Source organism: Centropristis striata, chromosome 22 (assembly GCF_030273125.1).
Source record: "Centropristis striata isolate RG_2023a ecotype Rhode Island chromosome 22, C.striata_1.0, whole genome shotgun sequence".
NCBI lineage: Eukaryota > Metazoa > Chordata > Actinopteri > Perciformes > Serranidae > Centropristis > Centropristis striata.
Window position 1 is genome coordinate 21752140 of NC_081538.1, and position 19368 is coordinate 21771507.

A 19368-nucleotide genomic window follows, 5' to 3' on the forward strand; every position below is an offset into this window, starting at 1 on the left:
AGTGGGTACCCAAAATGCCAACACACAATCTGAAAGAATTGCAGGAATGTAGTGTATTCACAAAACCCAAGCTAGAATGACACAAATAATGACTTTGCTGGTAAAGTATCAGCATGAGTTCAACCGTGGATTTGATTTATAAAGGAATGTTTCATCCTTGTCTTCAGCTAAGTTTATTTTCCTCCTTCTCACTCCCCTTCCACGCTTGATGCTCCTCTTTATCTCTCATCCTCTCTCTTCTTTCCAAATATGGCCAAATCACATTGTGGCTTCCCAGAAAAGGCCTATAAACAGGGCTTTGTCCTTGTTGCTAATGTTTTGATGGAGATGGCTTTTCTTAAACTGGTATTTTTAAAGGCCTGTATAGTGTGCATGACTTCTAATCAACGGCATCTTGTTAAAACAACTGAATTCCAATCAGATGATGCATCTGTATTTCAGTCAACGGTGGACAACATGCTTCACTGAAAATGATAATAAATTGATGAGATGATGTGATGACGGGTAATCTATCATTTGCATTGCAATACACACCTCAAATCTACAGACAATATAGTGTTGTCTAACAGACATGGTCTGAAGATATCACCTGTCAGCAGTGAAGGTTTCACCCCAGTAAAATAACAACAGATGCAGTACAGCCCAGAACTTGTTAAAAATGTATTTACTTTCCTTTTTGCAGGCGAGCACTGCGAGCTGAATGCATCATCAGGCCGCTGTGTACCTGGTGTGTGCAAGAACGGCGGCAAGTGTGTCAATCGGCTTGCAGGTGGTTTCATGTGCCAGTGTCCAGCGGGGGAGTTTGAGAAGCCCTACTGTGAGGTGACCACCCGCAGCTTCCCTGGACAGTCCTTCATCACCTTCAGAGGCCTGCGCCAAAGGTTCCACTTCACCGTCTCCTTCACGTGAGGACTTTCCTTCCTTTATTTCTTCTTTCCCTGTTTTTTATTTACTAATGAACACCAAGTGCCATCCAATCCCGTTCAAATAACTTTATGTGGATTAAATTTAGTTCAAGATTAAGGTAACTGACCATAAGATAAGCACGGGCGGCTGTGGATCAGTTGGTTGAGTGGCTACATACTGATCGGATGGTTGGTGGTTCGATCCCTGACCATGGCAGCCTACATGTCGAAGTGTCCTTGAGCAAGATACTGAACCTCAAACTGCTCCCGATGCTGCGTTCATCGGTGTGTGAATGAATTCCCAATGGTGGCAGGTGGCACCGTTTAGGGTAGCCTCTGCCACCAGCATGAATGTGAATGTGTGAATGAGCGCAGTCTGTAGTGTAAAGTGCTTTGAGTGTTCGCAAAGCAACTAGAAAAGCGCTATAAGTGCAGGTCCATTTACCATTTACATACTGTATTTACAATTAATTCTGGCAGTTTTACCATTCAAAATTCTTAGTGATGGGTTCATAATTTTAGTCAAAGGTATAAAGCAAGTTTTTCATTTCTAGACAGCAACTGGCAGTTTTTCAGGCTTTAACTGTAACTGGCAGATTTTCTTAGCTAAAGCTAGCTAAATAAATATGCTAACTTTAGCTGTCTTCAGCTAGCTTTTAAATGTTTTCACTCTTTTTTTAAATGAATATGTTCTTTCTTTTAATCTAAAAAGATCCTGAATATACATTTTAATGGCGACATACATGAGATTATACTAAAACACGGAGCCCAATGCTAATCGCTCCCATGCTAACGATTGCAGTTTATGTTAGCTAAGATATCAATTTGGAAAGGCTAGCTAACAATAGCTAGTTGTTATTTGTGTTAAATGAATTAAACTGCAAAATACCATAGCTGTTAAATGTCTCATGTATGTCTAATGTCTAATGTAAAAATTATAATGAATTGTTTGTGAGAGCCTTAGCAGTGCAGTAAACGGTTTGGAAAGCAGCTGATTAAGATCATAATCTTTGTGACTGGCTGCACTAACAAGATGTAATGTACCATATGCTATGAATAATATTCATATGGGCATGATTCAAGGCAAATCACACTTGCCTTTGAATCACTGAAGGGCTTCAAAATAGTCAAACGACATGATGGCCTCAATTTTCTTCAATCATAATGTTAGCCAAGGTTGTGAAATGAACCTGAAAGGAAGAAAAACTGAAGTTCACTCAATACTTTTTATTGCACAGAGCAGAAAATACAGCCGCTGTAACCCAGGACCTTAAATATTGGAATAGCCTGTGAGAATGTATCATTAATTAAGTAGCAATAATTTTATTCATCTACAGATTTTCAAAATTTGGGATTTACAAAATCTTAGCTGTCTTTACAGCCCCACACACCTTATCACAGCTCGGAATCAACAGAATTTGTGATACTTGTTGCAGTTTGTGTCGTAAACTGTATAGTTTCAGTGGAAGGAGCTGCACAAATAAACAAGGCTGAGTTTGGTGAGTTGAAGTGTGTCAACTGGGGCGTGCCCAGGCATGTACACACTTTTCCATTGTGTCCCAGTTCCCTCCTCTCAATGCACTCACACACACACACATGTAAGAGGGAAGAAGACACACACTCCGTCTGAAGGTACAACATTACGAGGTGTGCTTTGCTCAGCATGTTTGCAGCACAGTAAATTTCACCAGTAATAGGTAAGATGAGTGTGATTTCGTCGACGGTGAGAAAGGTTTGCAGTGCGGTGAAAACAGGAAAGGCTTTGTGATGAGTTTCCCTTATCAGTGTTTGGCTACAGCCATCCTGACTTCCTGCCCTGCCGGCCTCACTGGCATCTGCCTGCTGACTCCTCTGCCCTCACCTTACACTACGAATACACACCATACACAAACAGCTACACATGTGAACTTTGCACCCTCTTGAGCACACTCATGAGAAGGTATTTACCAGGTCTTTCCTCCTCTCTCTCTCATGTAGATTTCACTCATGCATCATCTCAGACAGGGGAACTGTTTCCTCTGTGGTCCGTCGGCTTTTACACATCCTGCCTTTCCTTTCCAAGTGTCTTTTCCTCAAGAGCTCCTCGGCCCTTTCATCATAAAGCTATCTGCAAGGCCTTCACCCGTTCAGTCTCGGTCTGTTTGAGTTGGATAGGTGCTTAGAAATGTGACAGGAAACATGAGCTGGAGCAGAGAAAACAGTTGGAAGCCACTCAACCTTTTGTGTGTGACAAATCATACAATCCATGGTGTTATTTTAAGTCTAACTTTGGACTTAAATTAATCATTTATACAGAAAAACAGTAAAACTAGTTTGTAGTTTCTGTCAATCTGAGACAGTTTTTTAAAGAGGATACCGCATACTGTTATCTCCACTTTTGGGTTGATTTCACCGTTGTTAGTCACGCTGTCATGTTCTTGCATATTTAAAAAAAAAACACAAAGAATCCTAAAAAATCCCTAAAATCCCATCTGTCTTTGCAGGTTTGCTACCAGAGAGAGAAGCGCTCTGCTTCTCTACAACGGCAGATTCAATGAAAAACACGACTTCATCGCTCTGGAGATCATCGAGGAGCAGATTCAGCTCACCTTCTCTGGAGGTTAGCCCCCATTGTGTGTGTGTGTGTGGGGGGGGGGATTAAAGTAATTGTTGTAATATCAGCTTCACTGTAAGAAGACTAACACAGGTGTAAGTGCACTTTACATAAAGTGACTTTCACAAAGAGCCGGTTAAATAACTCTTATCAATATGTGCTTTCTTTTGATAAGAGTGTGTGTTTTTGTGTATGTGTGTGTGTTAGTACATGCACATGCTAAATGTACCAGATTTTGAACATGTTCATTTGTGTGTGTGTGTGTGTGTGTGTGTGTGTGTGTGTGTGTTTCTGTTTCTGTGCAGGTAGGTAAGAGAAATGGGTGTGTTATGCTGTTTTGAAAGCAGCTGCTTCCTCTAAGTGGGAGCTGCCAGACTCATTAGTGATGGCACACACATGCAGTGGACAAAAATATCTACCTAATATACAAAAGCGCGCACACAAATACACAGAATAGAGCCCATGATCAGTGGATAACTCAAAACTTTTTTATGCAATTATTAAAAACATGCATGCAAACACAAATATACCCATGCATACTCACACATGCTTATTTTCAAACCAGTGGTGAAAGAAATACTCAGATATTTTACTTTATGAGTAAAAAATAGCACTACAACAGTGTAGAAAAACTCACAAGATAAAATCATGCATTGAAAGTGTAAAAAATAATAATAACATCAAAGTATACTCAAAGTACCAAAAATAAAGTAAAGTATTATGCAGACAGGATCATTTCAAAATAATGTATATTATGATATTGCCTAATTATTATTGATGCATTAATGCTTACATAACTTTAATGATGCAGATGATAAAGGTGGGGATCATTTAAATAACTTAGAAATTAAGAATTTCTTGCAAAATGTATCTAATCTTAACCTATAATAATAAATCATATTTATTTGTTGCCGTATTTTATGTCATATTATTAATCTGAATCTGCAAAGTTATCATATAAATGTAGTGTTTATATAAATGTAGCGTTGTAAAAAAGATAATATTTGCTTCTGAGTTGTACAGGAGTTGAAGTAGAAAGTATTAAGTCCAGTGTTTGAGTAAATGTACTCAGTTACTTTCTGCCACTGAATCACACACACCCACAATGATTGCTCTAACTGTTAACTGTTGGATTGCAGATCAAACACATTTTCTTTGGGCTGGTGACTGTTGTTTTCAGAGTCGTCCTACTTTCCCATGGTACCAAACAGGGAGGAATCCAGTTCAATATGCTTATGTTGGGTGATGCCTGTTTGGGAGTCAAGCCAAGTCGTTGGGCCCAACTTCAAATATGAAATATGACTAAATGTTGAATGCATGACTCATCAAATTAAATAGCCAGAATTATGAGTCACGGTTAATGAGAAGAATGGGAGGAAAGTCTTTGATTTGTGTGCAGTATTTCTCTTTCGGTGCTTTTTTATCTGTAAGTCGTAAACACATGGGCGAAGGAGGACATACAATTACTTACACATACTTTGTCCTCTTTCTGTTTCTCACGTGCACAGCCAGAAAACTGAGCCTTCACTTATTAACCCTATCTCACCTACACTCACACACACACTCGCACACACAGTACTTGTGAGTGTTGTCGTACTGTTTACTGATTTCCAGAGCAGTGGATTTCTACCCAGGCTGCTCCTGCCCTTGACAAACAGAGTAAACCCTCAGTAAATCTGGAGCCATTGTGCTGTACAATCTTCTCACTGAGGGCCATTGATACTACACACTAATACTGGCTTTCCTAACAGTTGATTTATGACCATGGTGTGTGTGCCTGTGCATGTTTATGTTAAGTAAGGCCACAGAGTCTTCCTGTAATGGTGATTCATCAATAACCTGTGAGAAATGTTGAGTAAAGTAGAAATTTATATGAGCAAGCCTCCTTTCATTCAGTTACGCAAACTACTTTAAAAGTCGAATTGATAAGAAATAAAAATAACAATGCATCCTTGGTCAATTCAATACACCAGGGGCTAATGTTTAACCATCTGAACCCCCCAATCCACTGGCTTGAAAGCCATGTTTTCATTTTAATTGCCAAAACTACACCATATATCATCCTTGAATATTTCATGTTTGATGGCTTAAAGGAATGATATATCTTCAACTATATTCTATTGTTCATGCCTTATTTGTAATTAAGTAAAAAAAATAAACACTTTACACTTAGCTGATTCTGTAAAAAACATAAAAATGTTGTGCTCCTCCATGAAACTGGGAAGCCATAAATGACTTAGCTGAGACCTACAGTCACGTGACACAAATTCAGTGGACCTTTGACTGAATTGCACTCATGTTTACACAGAGCAGAGGGGAGAGGACAAGAGAGGTTATTAGTAGACACTGTAAAAATGTAAATTGTTCAAAAATATATAGCATGTGGAGCAAGGCCTCTGTGAGTAAAATGTGGCCCCAAAAAGCCCCAACAAATAACGCATGTCACAGGTTGTATCCCTAAATTGAAATTAATAAATTAAACAGTATCAAGACCTGTAAACACGTTGCTGTTTCCTGACTGTGGTCCCATTCCACTTATCATGTCAAGATGTTAATCTGAAACTATGTAGCACACATTAACAACTGGGCTTAACTATTAAAATGATATTATTTGTTTATTGTCCAACCTTCCTCTCACCACCCTGTTCCTTTTCCCTGCTTTCGTCCCTTGTCCTCCAGGTGAGACAAAGACCACAGTGTCTCCCTATATCCCAGGCGGGGTCAGTGACGGCCAGTGGCACTCTGTCCAGCTCCATTACTACAACAAGGTAAGGAGCTTAATCACCCAGCCGACCCCTGCTCCAGAAAAAAATCCTTTTGAGATGGGGGTAAAACTCAAGATGTTGACCCTTCAGAGTTTGCTTTGCAGAGTTTTCCACACAGAAATATAGATCATATAGCTAGCCAGTGTTGAGAGTTGAGTTGTGCGGGGCGGGAGTTGTGTCACGGGAGTAAAGTGTGTGAAATGTGGCTTTCTTTGAAGCTACCGAGGCAGCTGACCTTGACTTCTGGCTCACGAGATTATCTTAACAGTACAGGTTTGACTAATGACGTTAGCTCTGACACGGGCTCACCCCTCTGCCATTGAGTTATAGTATAGTTTTTGTGAAAGAAGCGCAGGGGCCTCTCCTCACCTTCAAAGGTCAAAAGTTCATCAACTATTTTCGAGCTTCAGTATATTTGTTAAGTCTTCATATATAGCATATGGATACTTTTTGATGGTGCTATCTCAATTGAATCTAAATCACCAACAAAACGATTTTTTCTTTTTCTTTTTTTTTTACCGGAAAACATGTTGAAGACATTCCCACGATGGTCTTCTTGCTTCTTTACGAAGTCCAATCTCAGACAAGAGACAGTGATTATTTCACAAACTAGCTCATGTATCCACTTCAGTTGTAATATTATATTAAAAGGGCTTACATTGTTGTCAATTGCTGGTGTTAATTTCCAACAAACTTCCAGAGCCTGCGGGCATTGTTCTTATAACATTAAACCAGACAAGAAACAAGATAACGCTGGCTTTCTGAACATGAAGATCCTATGGTTCAGGCTTGTGATTAAAAACAGAAATTTGTCAGCTGCATGTGGCATTATCTCTCAAATTCTAAATTTGGTCAGATGAGTGAGTTTAAGCAGGGCGTTGCTAATATGACAATTATCTTCATTCACGCTTGGCCAAACATCAATTTTTCCCATTTAGAGTTTAAACAGCGATTATTTCAGATCTTCTCTAAGTGTAGCCAGTCAATTAAAGCATGTAAAACATCATGATCCAGCTTTATTTTCTAGCCTTTCAAAGCTAATATGCTAACCGGTATGCATGAGCTACGCTATGTTCTGACAAAAGACATCAACCCCTTTTTTCATTCACTTGTCCTCCCCTATCTCTGTCTGGCTCTTCCTTCATGTATCCAATGCTGAAAGCCGTAGCATTACTGGTCTGACCCAAGACTTCCAGCATTGTCTTTCAGCAGCACCTGTGCTTTGCGACTTGTCATAGAGCGGCTTCTAGGCCTAATGTTAGCCTACAGTGCACACATTCTCACATTTCACAGGTTGTTCACCTCTTTCTTGTGACCAGCTATAGAGCCTATAGCATACTTAGTAGCCTTGACAGGGACGTTTTCATCAAAGGTGATGAATCGGGCTACAATAATGTACTATGTTTGCTGCAGGGTCACATGTGTATCTATTGTTTAGGCTGCCTTTATGATGGTGGAGACAATAGATTTAACCTTGTGGTGCTTTGTTAACGTTGCTGCAAGCCCCTAACTACCACAGGTATTATTTGCAATCTTCCAGCACTGAAGACATCTTTGTTTTGTTGGTTTATCTGGTTGTCTGGTATTTGTAGGGATGTCTCCATGGAAATAACAGATTCATTTCCACATCCACATTTCCTGCTTTGTTCAAGTCCTTTGCAGGTTACTCTTGTGATTGATTTGGCTTGACTGATCCTACAGGCTTCCTCTTTGCTGCTGTGACATGCACATACAAGCAGTATGCATACAAACACACACATGCATTATAACCAGTATCCTCATGTTATTAGCGTGTAAGGCAGCGGGTTTGTGTGCGTTCCACCAATGTCAGTCTTATTACGGACCAGGGATTTGCAAAGATGGTGACACATTCCGTTAAATTAGCCCGAGGCTGACTGTAACGCTGACACAAGGTCAGCGTTTCTTGTGTTGAATGATCAGAAGTCAGATTGACTGATGGTAATTTAATCCCACATCAGTTGCTGGAGGGCTTAGTGGAAATGTATATGGCAGAAAGCAGTAATGTTCTCACAATAGATCAGATGTGTTGACATGTGAATGTATGGACGTGAATGTAGGCACACATGTGTCTGCCGCGCGTGCAAGAGCACTCACGCATTTGAGCGTAGGTAGCATTGTTGCTTGCATAGCACAGATAGATACTAGAGAAAGATCAGAGCCCAATTCTCAAACTGTGATGTAATCTTGATTCATGCTATCGAACACACCCAGACTAATCATGTTCCTTCTCTGATACGTTATCATTCTCTGAGCTTTTTTAGTTTTTTTTAGCTATCTCAAAGGGAGATATTTTGGTTAAGATAGCTACAGGTGATTGATAAGTGGTTTAGAGATCAGTCGCCAGTTGCACCGACAGTTGAGTTCATATGTAGTCTAATCATAAGTGTTTACTGACAGGGTCTTATGTAGGGATGAGATACTTTATATATCTACAACCAGTAACTGCCAGGTGTAACCGTTTAGTTGCCAATTATGCTTACAAGCAAAGCTAATAGTACCTTGCTAACAGAAGTTGGAGCCTGTTTAGATTCAAGGGTAGCCTATAGGAGGATAATCACTTGATTAAGATGCTGTAAAATGAGTTGCTCCATACAAACTTGTTCTTAAATAAAGACTTGTAACTATATATTTACTCTCAGTAAATATTTGCTACATAGCTAACTGAGCTAGCCAACTGACAAAGCTAACGTTAACTTAGTAAACTAGGTCCAGTTTAGACTGAAAAGAAAACAAGATGACAGTTTGACAGTTAATGTAAAATAGTTTGAGGTTAAATTTCATTTCACAAAAATAACGCAAACCTCCTGCAGCAAAACATTATGCTACTAGCATTAGCCCAAATTAAATGTAGCCTCCTTAAGTGTGTATTTGTGAGATTTACGAATCTGTAATATAAAATTATTTTTTTCACACAGATTAGTTCTGACAAAAAGAATTGTTGTTTATAGATATGTACACTGAGTAAATATTTGCTAGGTGAATATGCAGCATAACAAACTTAACTAGCTAACGGACAAAACTGACATTAGCTTGCTGAAATGATACCAGTTTAGCCTGCAGAGTAAACAAGGTGATATCGAATATTGACACATCTGACTTGACTAGATGTAAACTACTAAGATGTTGAGTTTCACAAAAAATATACACAATATACCTCCAGCAGCAAAACATTATAATGTTAGCCCAGTTAGCCTGCTTATAATGCAGGTGTTTATGATTGGAGTTTGATGTATCTGTAAATGAAAACAAATTGCAGTAGATAAGCTAGTTCTTAGATAAAGATTTATTGTTTCTAGATATTTACAACCAGTAAATATTTGCCCGTTGTAAAAGTTGCATAGCTAACTGAACTAGCTGGACAAAGCTTGCTAACAAATGACCAGTTTTGACTGAACGGTAAGCAAGGTTACATGAAGGGCAACACATCTGAGTCACTAGTAAGATTTTTAAACTTAATTTCACCAAAATTACAAAATATTATTTTTTTTAAATAAACATAGCATAAATTACCAAATATTGTAAATTTAAGTTAGCATAATCTGAAACCTCTATTTCTCCGTGTATGCATATTTAAAAAGTAACAAATATATTTTATCCCTTTAAAACTTTGACTTTATTTCTACATTTCATTTGGCTGAACGGTGCTACAGGTGTTACAAGCAAACAAAGATGGACATTATTAAAATGATTACTTTTTTTGCAACCTGAACTACTAGTTTGAAACCAGCTAGTAGTTGCTAAGAACCCAGGAAAGAAACCTTGTAATACTGTACATTAACTGTACATTAATAGCTGTATCAACCGAATCCAGGGTTGTTTGTCCCACTTGGGTCCCTGGTTGTTGTTAACGGTCCCAACGGCACACTCATGCAGTACACATGCACGCACACACGGTGATTTATGGGTCAGATGATGAGGCAGTTGAAGTTGTGCAGGGATGTATGGGTGCCCCCTTTTTAAAGCCGCTGCTGCTCTCTTTAGAAGAACCAGGGTGCCTCTGCTTAAAAAACAGGAGGTCAGAGGTCAGGGGAGGGTTGGCATGACAACAGACATGGACTTGCCATTGTTGCAATGATCTGGGTCGGTTGGAAAGCTGTCTGTGCGTGTGTTTGCATCCATGGGGGGGCAGACAAATAGCGAGCTACCCTGGTGTGTGTGTGTGTGTGTGTGTGTGTGTGTGTGTGTGTGTGTGTGTGTGTGTGTGTGTGTTTGAATGTGTGCATATGTCCGTACTACTATTAGAGATGTTACACAATGGAAGTGGAACGATAAAAACATTTTTGAAATTCCATGCTACAAAGTCTCAAGGACAGTCAACTATGTCAGCTAGGCAAACCTAAACAGGAAAGACACACACACACACACACACACACACACACACACACACCGATAAAGCACATAAATGAGTATTCTCGGAGCAGCAGGAGGTTTTGTCTTGGGTTTTGATGTGCGTTAACTACAGGAAATGATGTCTCTTGTTGCAGGAAATGATGTTATTTAGCTGGACACTGGGCAGGATGTCAGTTATATCATGATTATATCTGTCAGGCCACCTGCATGGATTACATCTGGATAAAACAGAAGCAGAATAGACAAGGAATGCTTGATTTATTTGATTACCATGGAAGTTTACCATAAACACAGCCATATTATCACAATGATAGTTTCAGAAAACATTTTTTTTGTAATGGAAGTTTGGCCTTAAAAGAAACATTCTAAAAATTAACATGAAACATTGGAACTCAAAGTTTAACTCAAAGTAAATATACTAGCTCTTTTAGTAGTTTCCAAACAAACAGTACACACCCTTCACTGATAAAGATCATGAGGTGTAGTTAAAACACTTGTTTTTTCAAAATTTTAATGAGCTTTTAATCATATCATGTACTTCATTTGAAGCATTTAGCATACACTCTATCCAGACTTAAACAAAGAGATTAAATCGTAGCTGTTGCATGTCAAACTCTTTTAATTTGATGATCTGCATAAATACTAATCCATAATGCAAACCCTTATAATTTGGGTCAGAAGGTGACTTTGTGCGTCCCATATGGTTCATCCCAATAAGCCTGCTTTCTAGGCCATGTGTGCTAGATTTTCTTGCTAAGTATGAAAACAATAAACAAGAAGAAACTTGCAGGAATATCAGTCATACTGATCATGTTTCACCAGCTATCTTTTAACAAGCATGAAGTATGAAAAATGCTTATGAGTGAAACACCAATTAACTGCAAATCACAGCTACGCTAAACTATAATTAAGTTCCATGTGATCCATCCACATGGTGCCAAATTCAGTGAAGCATAGCATGACAGCAGACATGCCTGTGTGTTTGCAGTATTTTTACAATGCTGCTGCAAGCAGGCCTGATGTTCAACAGGTTATTAGTGTTATACTGGCGAATATATGATATTTACAGCTAGGGTGTGTAGACAGCATTCCCAGACAGGCTTAGCTGGCTCTTATCACCAGCAAGTACCAAAAGTTCACTCTTTCTGTGTCTGCGGTTCCTCCCTGGCTCTCACTCTGGTGCTGTTTACATGGCAGGACTTTAATCATCAGAACATAAGTGCAAATTACTTCACAGCATAGCTTGAAGTACGGTTTAAATATACTGCGTGCATATTTTTGCATTCCAACGCTGCTGGGCTGAAACACATGATGTAACTCATCCACTCAGCTGTTTTAGAAACTGCTGGGTTTACTCAAATAAGGACAGGTTGTGCTGTAATATTTTCATAACTTTTGCTTTAGTTACAGTATTATTAACCTGATTTAGACACGTTTTTTTGGGTTGTTTGTCTCTGAACAAATGTACTACTTTTCATCAATAGACTCTTGCGATTAATTTAGACAGAAAGTTGTCAAGGATTTACAACACTTGTAACATGAAAAGGTGGTTTAAAGATAGGTAAACATTTTATTAAAGCTGCTGTATATAAATTTTATCACATGATTCAGTGTTGGTGAAAAGGATCAGTTGTAGTCAACAAACTGCAATTTTCTTCTGCAGTTACCCTCTGCTCTACAGAATCTTTTAGCACCTTTCAGCTCGTTGTTTTGGTTTTAGGGCCAAAAACGTATTGTTTTAGTTGCTCGAATCAGTATAATCTTGAACAAAAAGATTATTTTTTTAATAGATCCACTGTTCACCACCTGCCCGTGCACAGAACAGCAGACAAATAGAGTTAGCTAGCTGGCGTTCAAAGCTGAGCATTTAGCAAAGAGCCAAATATTTTTTTCAGGAGTTTGTGGAGAACAAAAACGGAGCTAAAAGGAAAGTGAATATTGACTTACATCTTTCAGCTGAACATAAACACAACTCTGAATGAATTGTTGTTGCTCCATGTCAATATCTTTTGTGTATTGCTTTTTTTCTGCTGCTCCGAAGTGGCCAAAAAATAAGCCAACACAGGTTTAATAGTTAGTAGTTAATAGTTTAGTTTTTATTACTTATTCTGTTGAGCATTATCCTTGATTTATTTTTTATGATAGAAAATTATTTTTGAAAATGAGCATCAATATATCAATACATGATATTACGTGATGATATTTGTGTAACTTTCTCATAGTAGTAGCAGTCAACAAACATTTTACAAAGCAGTAGTGTAACATGGTTGAAACAGTGGCAATTTTTGTCGATTGAGGTGACTGAAGCTTAGTGGACCATAGAGATGGAGTCAAAACAGAAATTATCCAAGACATTGTTGCTATTTACAAAGCTAGATAAACACAAATGTATATATTTTTCTTGCAGGTTGTCATCAGGGGAGTTGCTCTGAACAGTTATCTCAATATGTGCTGTAAGATAAATAGCTGCTTCCCTCTTCTTCCTTTTTGTTGATGTTTCAGAGTTTATTAGATTTCCAAGGCAAGCTGATATGCAGTCAAACACACACAAGCGCAGTCCCCTACACATGCACACAGTTGATAATTGCTCTTTAAATAAACACACTGCTTGTAAGTGGTTTTGGAGCTGTCATCCATCTCCTTGAATTGTAGTTTTATTGCTCATAGTCGAGGCCAAATGTGGCTTTTTTGGGTGGCTGTAAAGACGGAGAGGGACAGACACATGCCTTATTAGGTATATGACTGTGTCTTGGTGACACACTCACACACTGTGTATAAGGATGTGTGTGTTATGATGAGGAACGTGCAGCATCATGTATTTCTGCACAGCCACGTGTGCGTGTTTGTGTGTTTCCTCTGCTAAGTGCTTTTCAGAAAGGTTAAGTAGTTATTTTTTGAGGTGAAGCCCCTGACTCTACATTCCCCGGCGGGGCGTGTTTTTAGAGGAAGGGGCCATGTTATTCTTTGTTCTTCTTGACGCAGGTTTGCCCAGACCTCAAACAGTTAAGGTTATCATCACACATAAACACACACATTGCATTTAAATAGCAGGAACTATTCTTTGACTAATTATAATGTATGATACAGTAGCTGCGACTATTTAAACAAAGTAGAGGAGACATGTCATTTAGTGCTTTTAATCACTCATTATATTATTCCAACATCTGGTAATTTAGTATTTAAACATGCTTCCAAACCCATGTTTTGTGTCAGTGTGGTGTAACTACATATATTGGCATGTGGAAGCTGGTTTTGGGGCTTTTCTCAAGCTTGTTCCCTGTGTTTTTCCTGCTGTAAATTTCACCTGCTCGTCACATTCCATAGTATATCACAGCGTGACACAAATCTGCCAGGGACATCTTTGTCCGAAGGCGGTAGTGCATGAGTTGTGGCCTATTGTGTGAGGTGGTGGGAGAGGTGCTTTTGAAGTGGGCAGGAAGAATTTATGTTTTGCTTGGGATGCCGTTATTGTTGGCAAATTGGCTGGCACTAAATCCAACCGCAGACACGTGAGCACATATGCTTTCTATGTACACACACAGCACTTGCACTAGATAATATCTGCCTTATATTTCTGCTGCCGTGCTGTGCATTGATGAGTGTTCGTGACGTGGCTTGGTTGTGGGCTGCAGGTCTAACGCGGTGTGTCTCTCTCTCACGGTGTCTCTCTCCCAGGACGGGGGGAGTCTGATGGACTCCAGTGGGGCTCTGCGGCTCCCGCTCTATACTGCCTGGCTGGAGCTCAATCAGAAGGAGGTAACCTCTGACCTCTAGCCTAGTCCCCACTGGTGCTTTTTCCCCCCCGTTGGGTCTCATGTAGTCCTTGCTTTGCTTCTAGTACAGTCTACTGGACTAACTCTACTGTACATGCTTACCTCATATACTGAGGTAACATGGCCTCTAACACCTGGGTGTTAGCTCTAATTTAGTCTGGCGATGATCTGGTCTTGGCTTTAAAAGAGGCTGTAGTAGATTTCGGTGTGGTTTTCTGGTTTAGTTTGGTCGTAGAAGGTGTGTGGACGTGGTAGTTGGCTGTTCCAATGTGACTTGGCTTTCTTCTGTCTGCTCATTTGTCAAAAATTGCTCCATAGGACTATTAGTGGTCAGAAACTCAACAGGTTGCCTTTAAAGATGATGTATTGTGCTAATTATCTGTTCCATACTTGTATTTTGGATTTTCACAAGAACATATTCACGTTTTAATGTTAAAAAAAACTTTTATCCCTGTATTCACCTTCCTTCTGAAACGCTCCGTTTTAGTTCCTTTCTCTTTCAGCCACCCTCCTAAAAAAGCCTAGTCTGCTCTGATTGGTTAGCATGGGAGAAGTAAGTCTGTTATCATAAATAATATTAATAACATTAGCGATTATTTTTCTCCCATTTACTTCCATTCTTTGTAAGCAAAGGAGCAAATAAAACTTCTGCTTCAGGTGGTAAAGCAAATTCGTATTTTTGCATCACGTGAAGTTCAACTGTTGTGAACTCCACATGATGCAAAGCCTCAACCAGTAACTAAGACGTTTGTGTGTGGTTAATCCAACTTGGCTGTCAAACAGACTTTAAATCAGCACACTCATATCAGTGCACCTTCAGAGCTTTCTCTGAATAGAAAATCACAGTCAAGTAAGTCTAAATATTCTAGCTTCTCATGGGATATAAACACCAGTCTGAGTGAAAGTCCTGTGTTTGACCCAGTCATCCACCACATTCTCCCCCTGCATGTACGTATTCACCCTTTATACTACTGCTACTACAAGCTTTGTGGTAGAATGTCCCACATGTGCTCAAACCATGAATGGAGATACTCAGATGGGAGGTGGTCTATAAATTGCTTCTTGAATCCCCATGTTTTCATGTAGGGAGTCCACAAAAAAGAGTGTTGGTTAGTTTCTCAGTTTGTGAGTTGGAAGCTAATCCAGATACCCAAATGTATATGCACAAGCACTTAAAAAGTGCCTTTCATGCTCCCTAAATCCACAAAATAATCTTTTTCTGCTTCAGCCTGGTGTTGCATGTCACACTCTTCTTTAAATGACATGTCAAATGTTTCTCTGGATGAGTCAGAGGTCAGGCTCTGTCTTCGTAAAGCAGGCAGTGACAGTTTAGGGACAGTAAGTGCGATATATATTAGCCTTTCTCTGTCTCTCCATCTACTGGAGAAGCTACTCCTGTCTAAAAATAGTGCAGTGGTGTATCAGAAGAAATGACACAGTAACAGCCTTCTTGCTCATCTGTCATTTCTCATTGACTTCCTCCATTGAAGTTTGTTCAGGTGAAATAAACATGTCTGAGCTTTGGCAGGCAGGTAGACAGGTAGGTAGACACCCAGTGAGCAGTGATTGTGTTTTGCTTGGCAGGAGCGTGGCGGGCTCAAGCACCGATTCTCTCAGGGAGGATTAACAACACTCGGTAGTCGTCGGAGATGGCTCTTGTAATGAGCAGGGACAACAGACGTCTCTTCTGTTTTGACTGTAATTTAGTTAAAGGGCTTTCGTTTAAAATCATATCTTTAATCTTCTCTTGTGTTACACTAAGATCCGTAATGATCCTTAGTAGTTAGTATTAATTGGAGAATTAACTAGATAATAGTGGGAAATCAGTTTAATAGAGCTAATGGCTACACCCAGTTTCATGCTTCTGCACCTTTGGCTGTTGTTGTTGTTGCCACCTTCTTCTACAATTTATTTGGGTGTGTGTGTGACAGCACATGTGGCAGAGTTTAAATTGTGAAATGTGCCTGCAGAACAAATATGAAGGAAAAAAAAAGCAACAAAAATGATTTTTGGGAGGCTTGATAATGGCAAAAAAAAAAAAAGGTAGAAGATAATGGACATTAAGCAGTCAAATCTATTGCACTTGCTTATGTAATCCCAGTTCTCTGAGTAACATAAGTGAGCTGTCTCACTATATGATACGCCCCTTAACATATTCACTTGTCTCAAGAAGTGGATACAACCACAATGAAATCGCCCATTTAAAAAAAAAGAAATCCTGTTTTGGAGCCTGGAGTTTGGCTTTTGGCCATTGCTATATATGGCTGTATATATTTTTGGTCGCTTGCCAGTGTAGTTATCAAGTTGCATCTTTAATTCATGGTGCATCTGCAATTAGAGCATCTTTTAGTACAATTGAGCGCTTAACATTGACATTTTTAGGCAATCAAATTGTTCTAATTAACTTTCATAAAGTGAAAACACATTCAGTACGTTTACATGACACTTGAAAAAAACAAATTATTGCCTTAATCCGACTTTAACTGGACAACTAAAGTGCATGTAAACGTGGAAGAGGAGGACACGTTCCGGTCAGTTATTCGATTCTCTCAGTTGCATGTGAACTGAGACAAGGACAGAAGTCCAATTGTACGCCAAAATTGAATTTTAAGCAAAGCTCGATTAAACTGTGCAAGTAAGCGCACTGATTGTCAAACAGTCAAAGGTCTAAGACGAAGACATGGACAACCTCTTAAAACAGGTTCAATGCAGGTTAAAAGCACTTTTTGCATTGACTTCACTTTTAAGACCCGTGGGCCGTGGATACTTCTTCTATATGCTTCAGCACTTATTTCATAACAACAGACTGTGTGTAATTATCTACCTGTGGCTAACTGCCAAGAGCTAGCTGTCTGGGACGCCGCTGGTTGAAGCCATATATAAAGACAGGGGGTCTTGGCGCAGATGTTATGACTCAGCCTTGTAACACCCACATCGGTCGAACCCATAAATGCTGACATTTATGTTTTTGTTAGGATGAGTGAGTAACCAGTCAGTAAGAACAGCAGATGTGTACAGCATTGTGTCATTAAGGAATGAAGATAAATCTGATAAATCTGTCACTACAGACCGCCTTCATACATGACTTCCTGACCCACTACATCTCTTTCTCTCTCTCATGTCTTTCCATTTCTCTTCATCTCCTCTCATTTTTACATTCCTTCCTGTGATGTGAGGGAGTGTGTGTGCCACTGAAAAGAGGAAATTTCACACACCTCACCTAGCATGACCTAAACCTCTTATTGAGAGAGACACACAGAAAGTGGTATCTGGGGGGGAGAGCAAAGAAGAGATAAAACTGCTGAAGAAATGCAGAAATGAGGCTGAGAAAGTGAACATATCCATATAGTTTATAACCACTCCATACTCTTGGCACTAATGCATCTTGCTCCTCCTCTTGCAGCTCTCTGTCTCCTCATCTTATCTTTTTCCACTAATGTGAATCTCTTATCTCTTATATGATCCCTATCAAGTTCAGTTTCATTGTGTCACTGCTTTTACTGCTAAACACTGGCATCACTACTAGTGATCCTTAATTGCTTAATGCTGTGCTCTCTACAAGGCTGTTAAGATAAGGGTTAGATGGTTACAGTGCAGAAGCTTCTCCATCAGAGGTCAGATTGAGATCATTTTAATACACCAGACTATATCAGAGTATATAGCGCTTTCCTAAATACTCAAAGACGCTCTACAAACTGTAATATATAAAACGGAATTAGGAAAAACTTTATTAATTACATAAAAAGGTTAAAAAGGGTGTCCACTAGGGAATACAAATTGCACATTTAGAATAAGTAGGAATTAAAGTAGCTTTTTTTTTTATTGGGAATATTTTACTGCAACAAAAAATGTTATTTGACTAGATACATTTATCCATTTCCAACTGCCTATTACTGCTTCCGTTTTTATGAGATGGCCTGACATTTTTGGGGAAAATGCACATTTTTTGTTCTGATACCACTCTCATGTCTTTTTGCTTAATATGAAGCTAGAGACAGTGGACCATTAGCTTACCTTAAGAATAAAAACTCCCCTTTAGAGTATGTTTTTTGTTTTTTAGTTTACAATTCAGGACTTCTTTGCGTCCTGAGTGCAGTCGCCCCCTCCTGGCCGTTAGAAGGGTTTAAGGTACTTTAGCATTGGCTACACTGTTTAGGCCCAGCGGTTGCTGCTTGGGTATACCTTTAAGGATTGATTTTCCGTCATCTTTGATTTTTTTTTATATTGACACATGCAGCATGTCTGTACAACATTATTGCATGGTATGAGCTTTGGAAATTAAATGTTGGTGCAACATAGCAAGCTCAAAACTGGTAACAACATGCCATTCCTGTTTTATTTCTAGGAAAATTTGAATTTAAAAAATGCCTTCTCCTCAAATTGTCAAGACTAAACTTATCCAAGGTACCTGATCAAAAAATAAGTCAAAGAGACAAAACCTGCATGTAAAATATGCTTTAACAAGCTGTTGAAAACCATTCAATCAGAAGGTGATCCCATTGATGTCCATGTACAGGCAGGTGGTTGTATTTGTCGAGATGTAAAAGGAATGTTTTCACGCCTTTCCAAACAGGATTCAGTTACCTTTACGTCAGTTTTTGTGTCCTCCACACATTTGTTTTGCTGTATGAAAGATACAAGCCAACAATGGCCGATGCCCATCTGTTACACTGATAGATAAAAGTGTGATGAGACGATGAAGACAGCAGTAACATATAGGCTTGAACACGGGACACGGTAGCCCAGAGTAAAGCCTCTGGGAACTGTGTGTGTGTGTGTGTGTGTGTGTGTGTGTGTGTTTGAATAATTCACACTTCTAGGTTTACATAGCCGGAGGGCAGGTGAGGTAATGTGGACATGACTGTCTCTGTCTCTGCCAGAGGGAAGGTGGGACACACTAGCCTGTGCATGACAGGGCCAAATACCAACACACGAACACACACACACACACACACACACAC

General features: G+C 39.3%; 1 protein-coding gene across 2 annotated transcripts in view; it reads left to right on the top strand.

Moving 5' to 3' along the window:
• celsr1a (cadherin EGF LAG seven-pass G-type receptor 1a) overlaps positions 1-19368 on the top strand; it is a 110141-nt gene that overhangs the window by 46671 nt on the left and 44102 nt on the right. For both annotated transcript variants that reach the window (XM_059325898.1, XM_059325899.1), the window contains exons 4-6: positions 683-905; positions 3389-3504; positions 6178-6266. In XM_059325898.1, coding sequence (XP_059181881.1) covers positions 683-905; positions 3389-3504; positions 6178-6266 — 428 coding nt within the window. The remainder of the gene's footprint in view (positions 1-682; positions 906-3388; positions 3505-6177; positions 6267-19368) is intronic.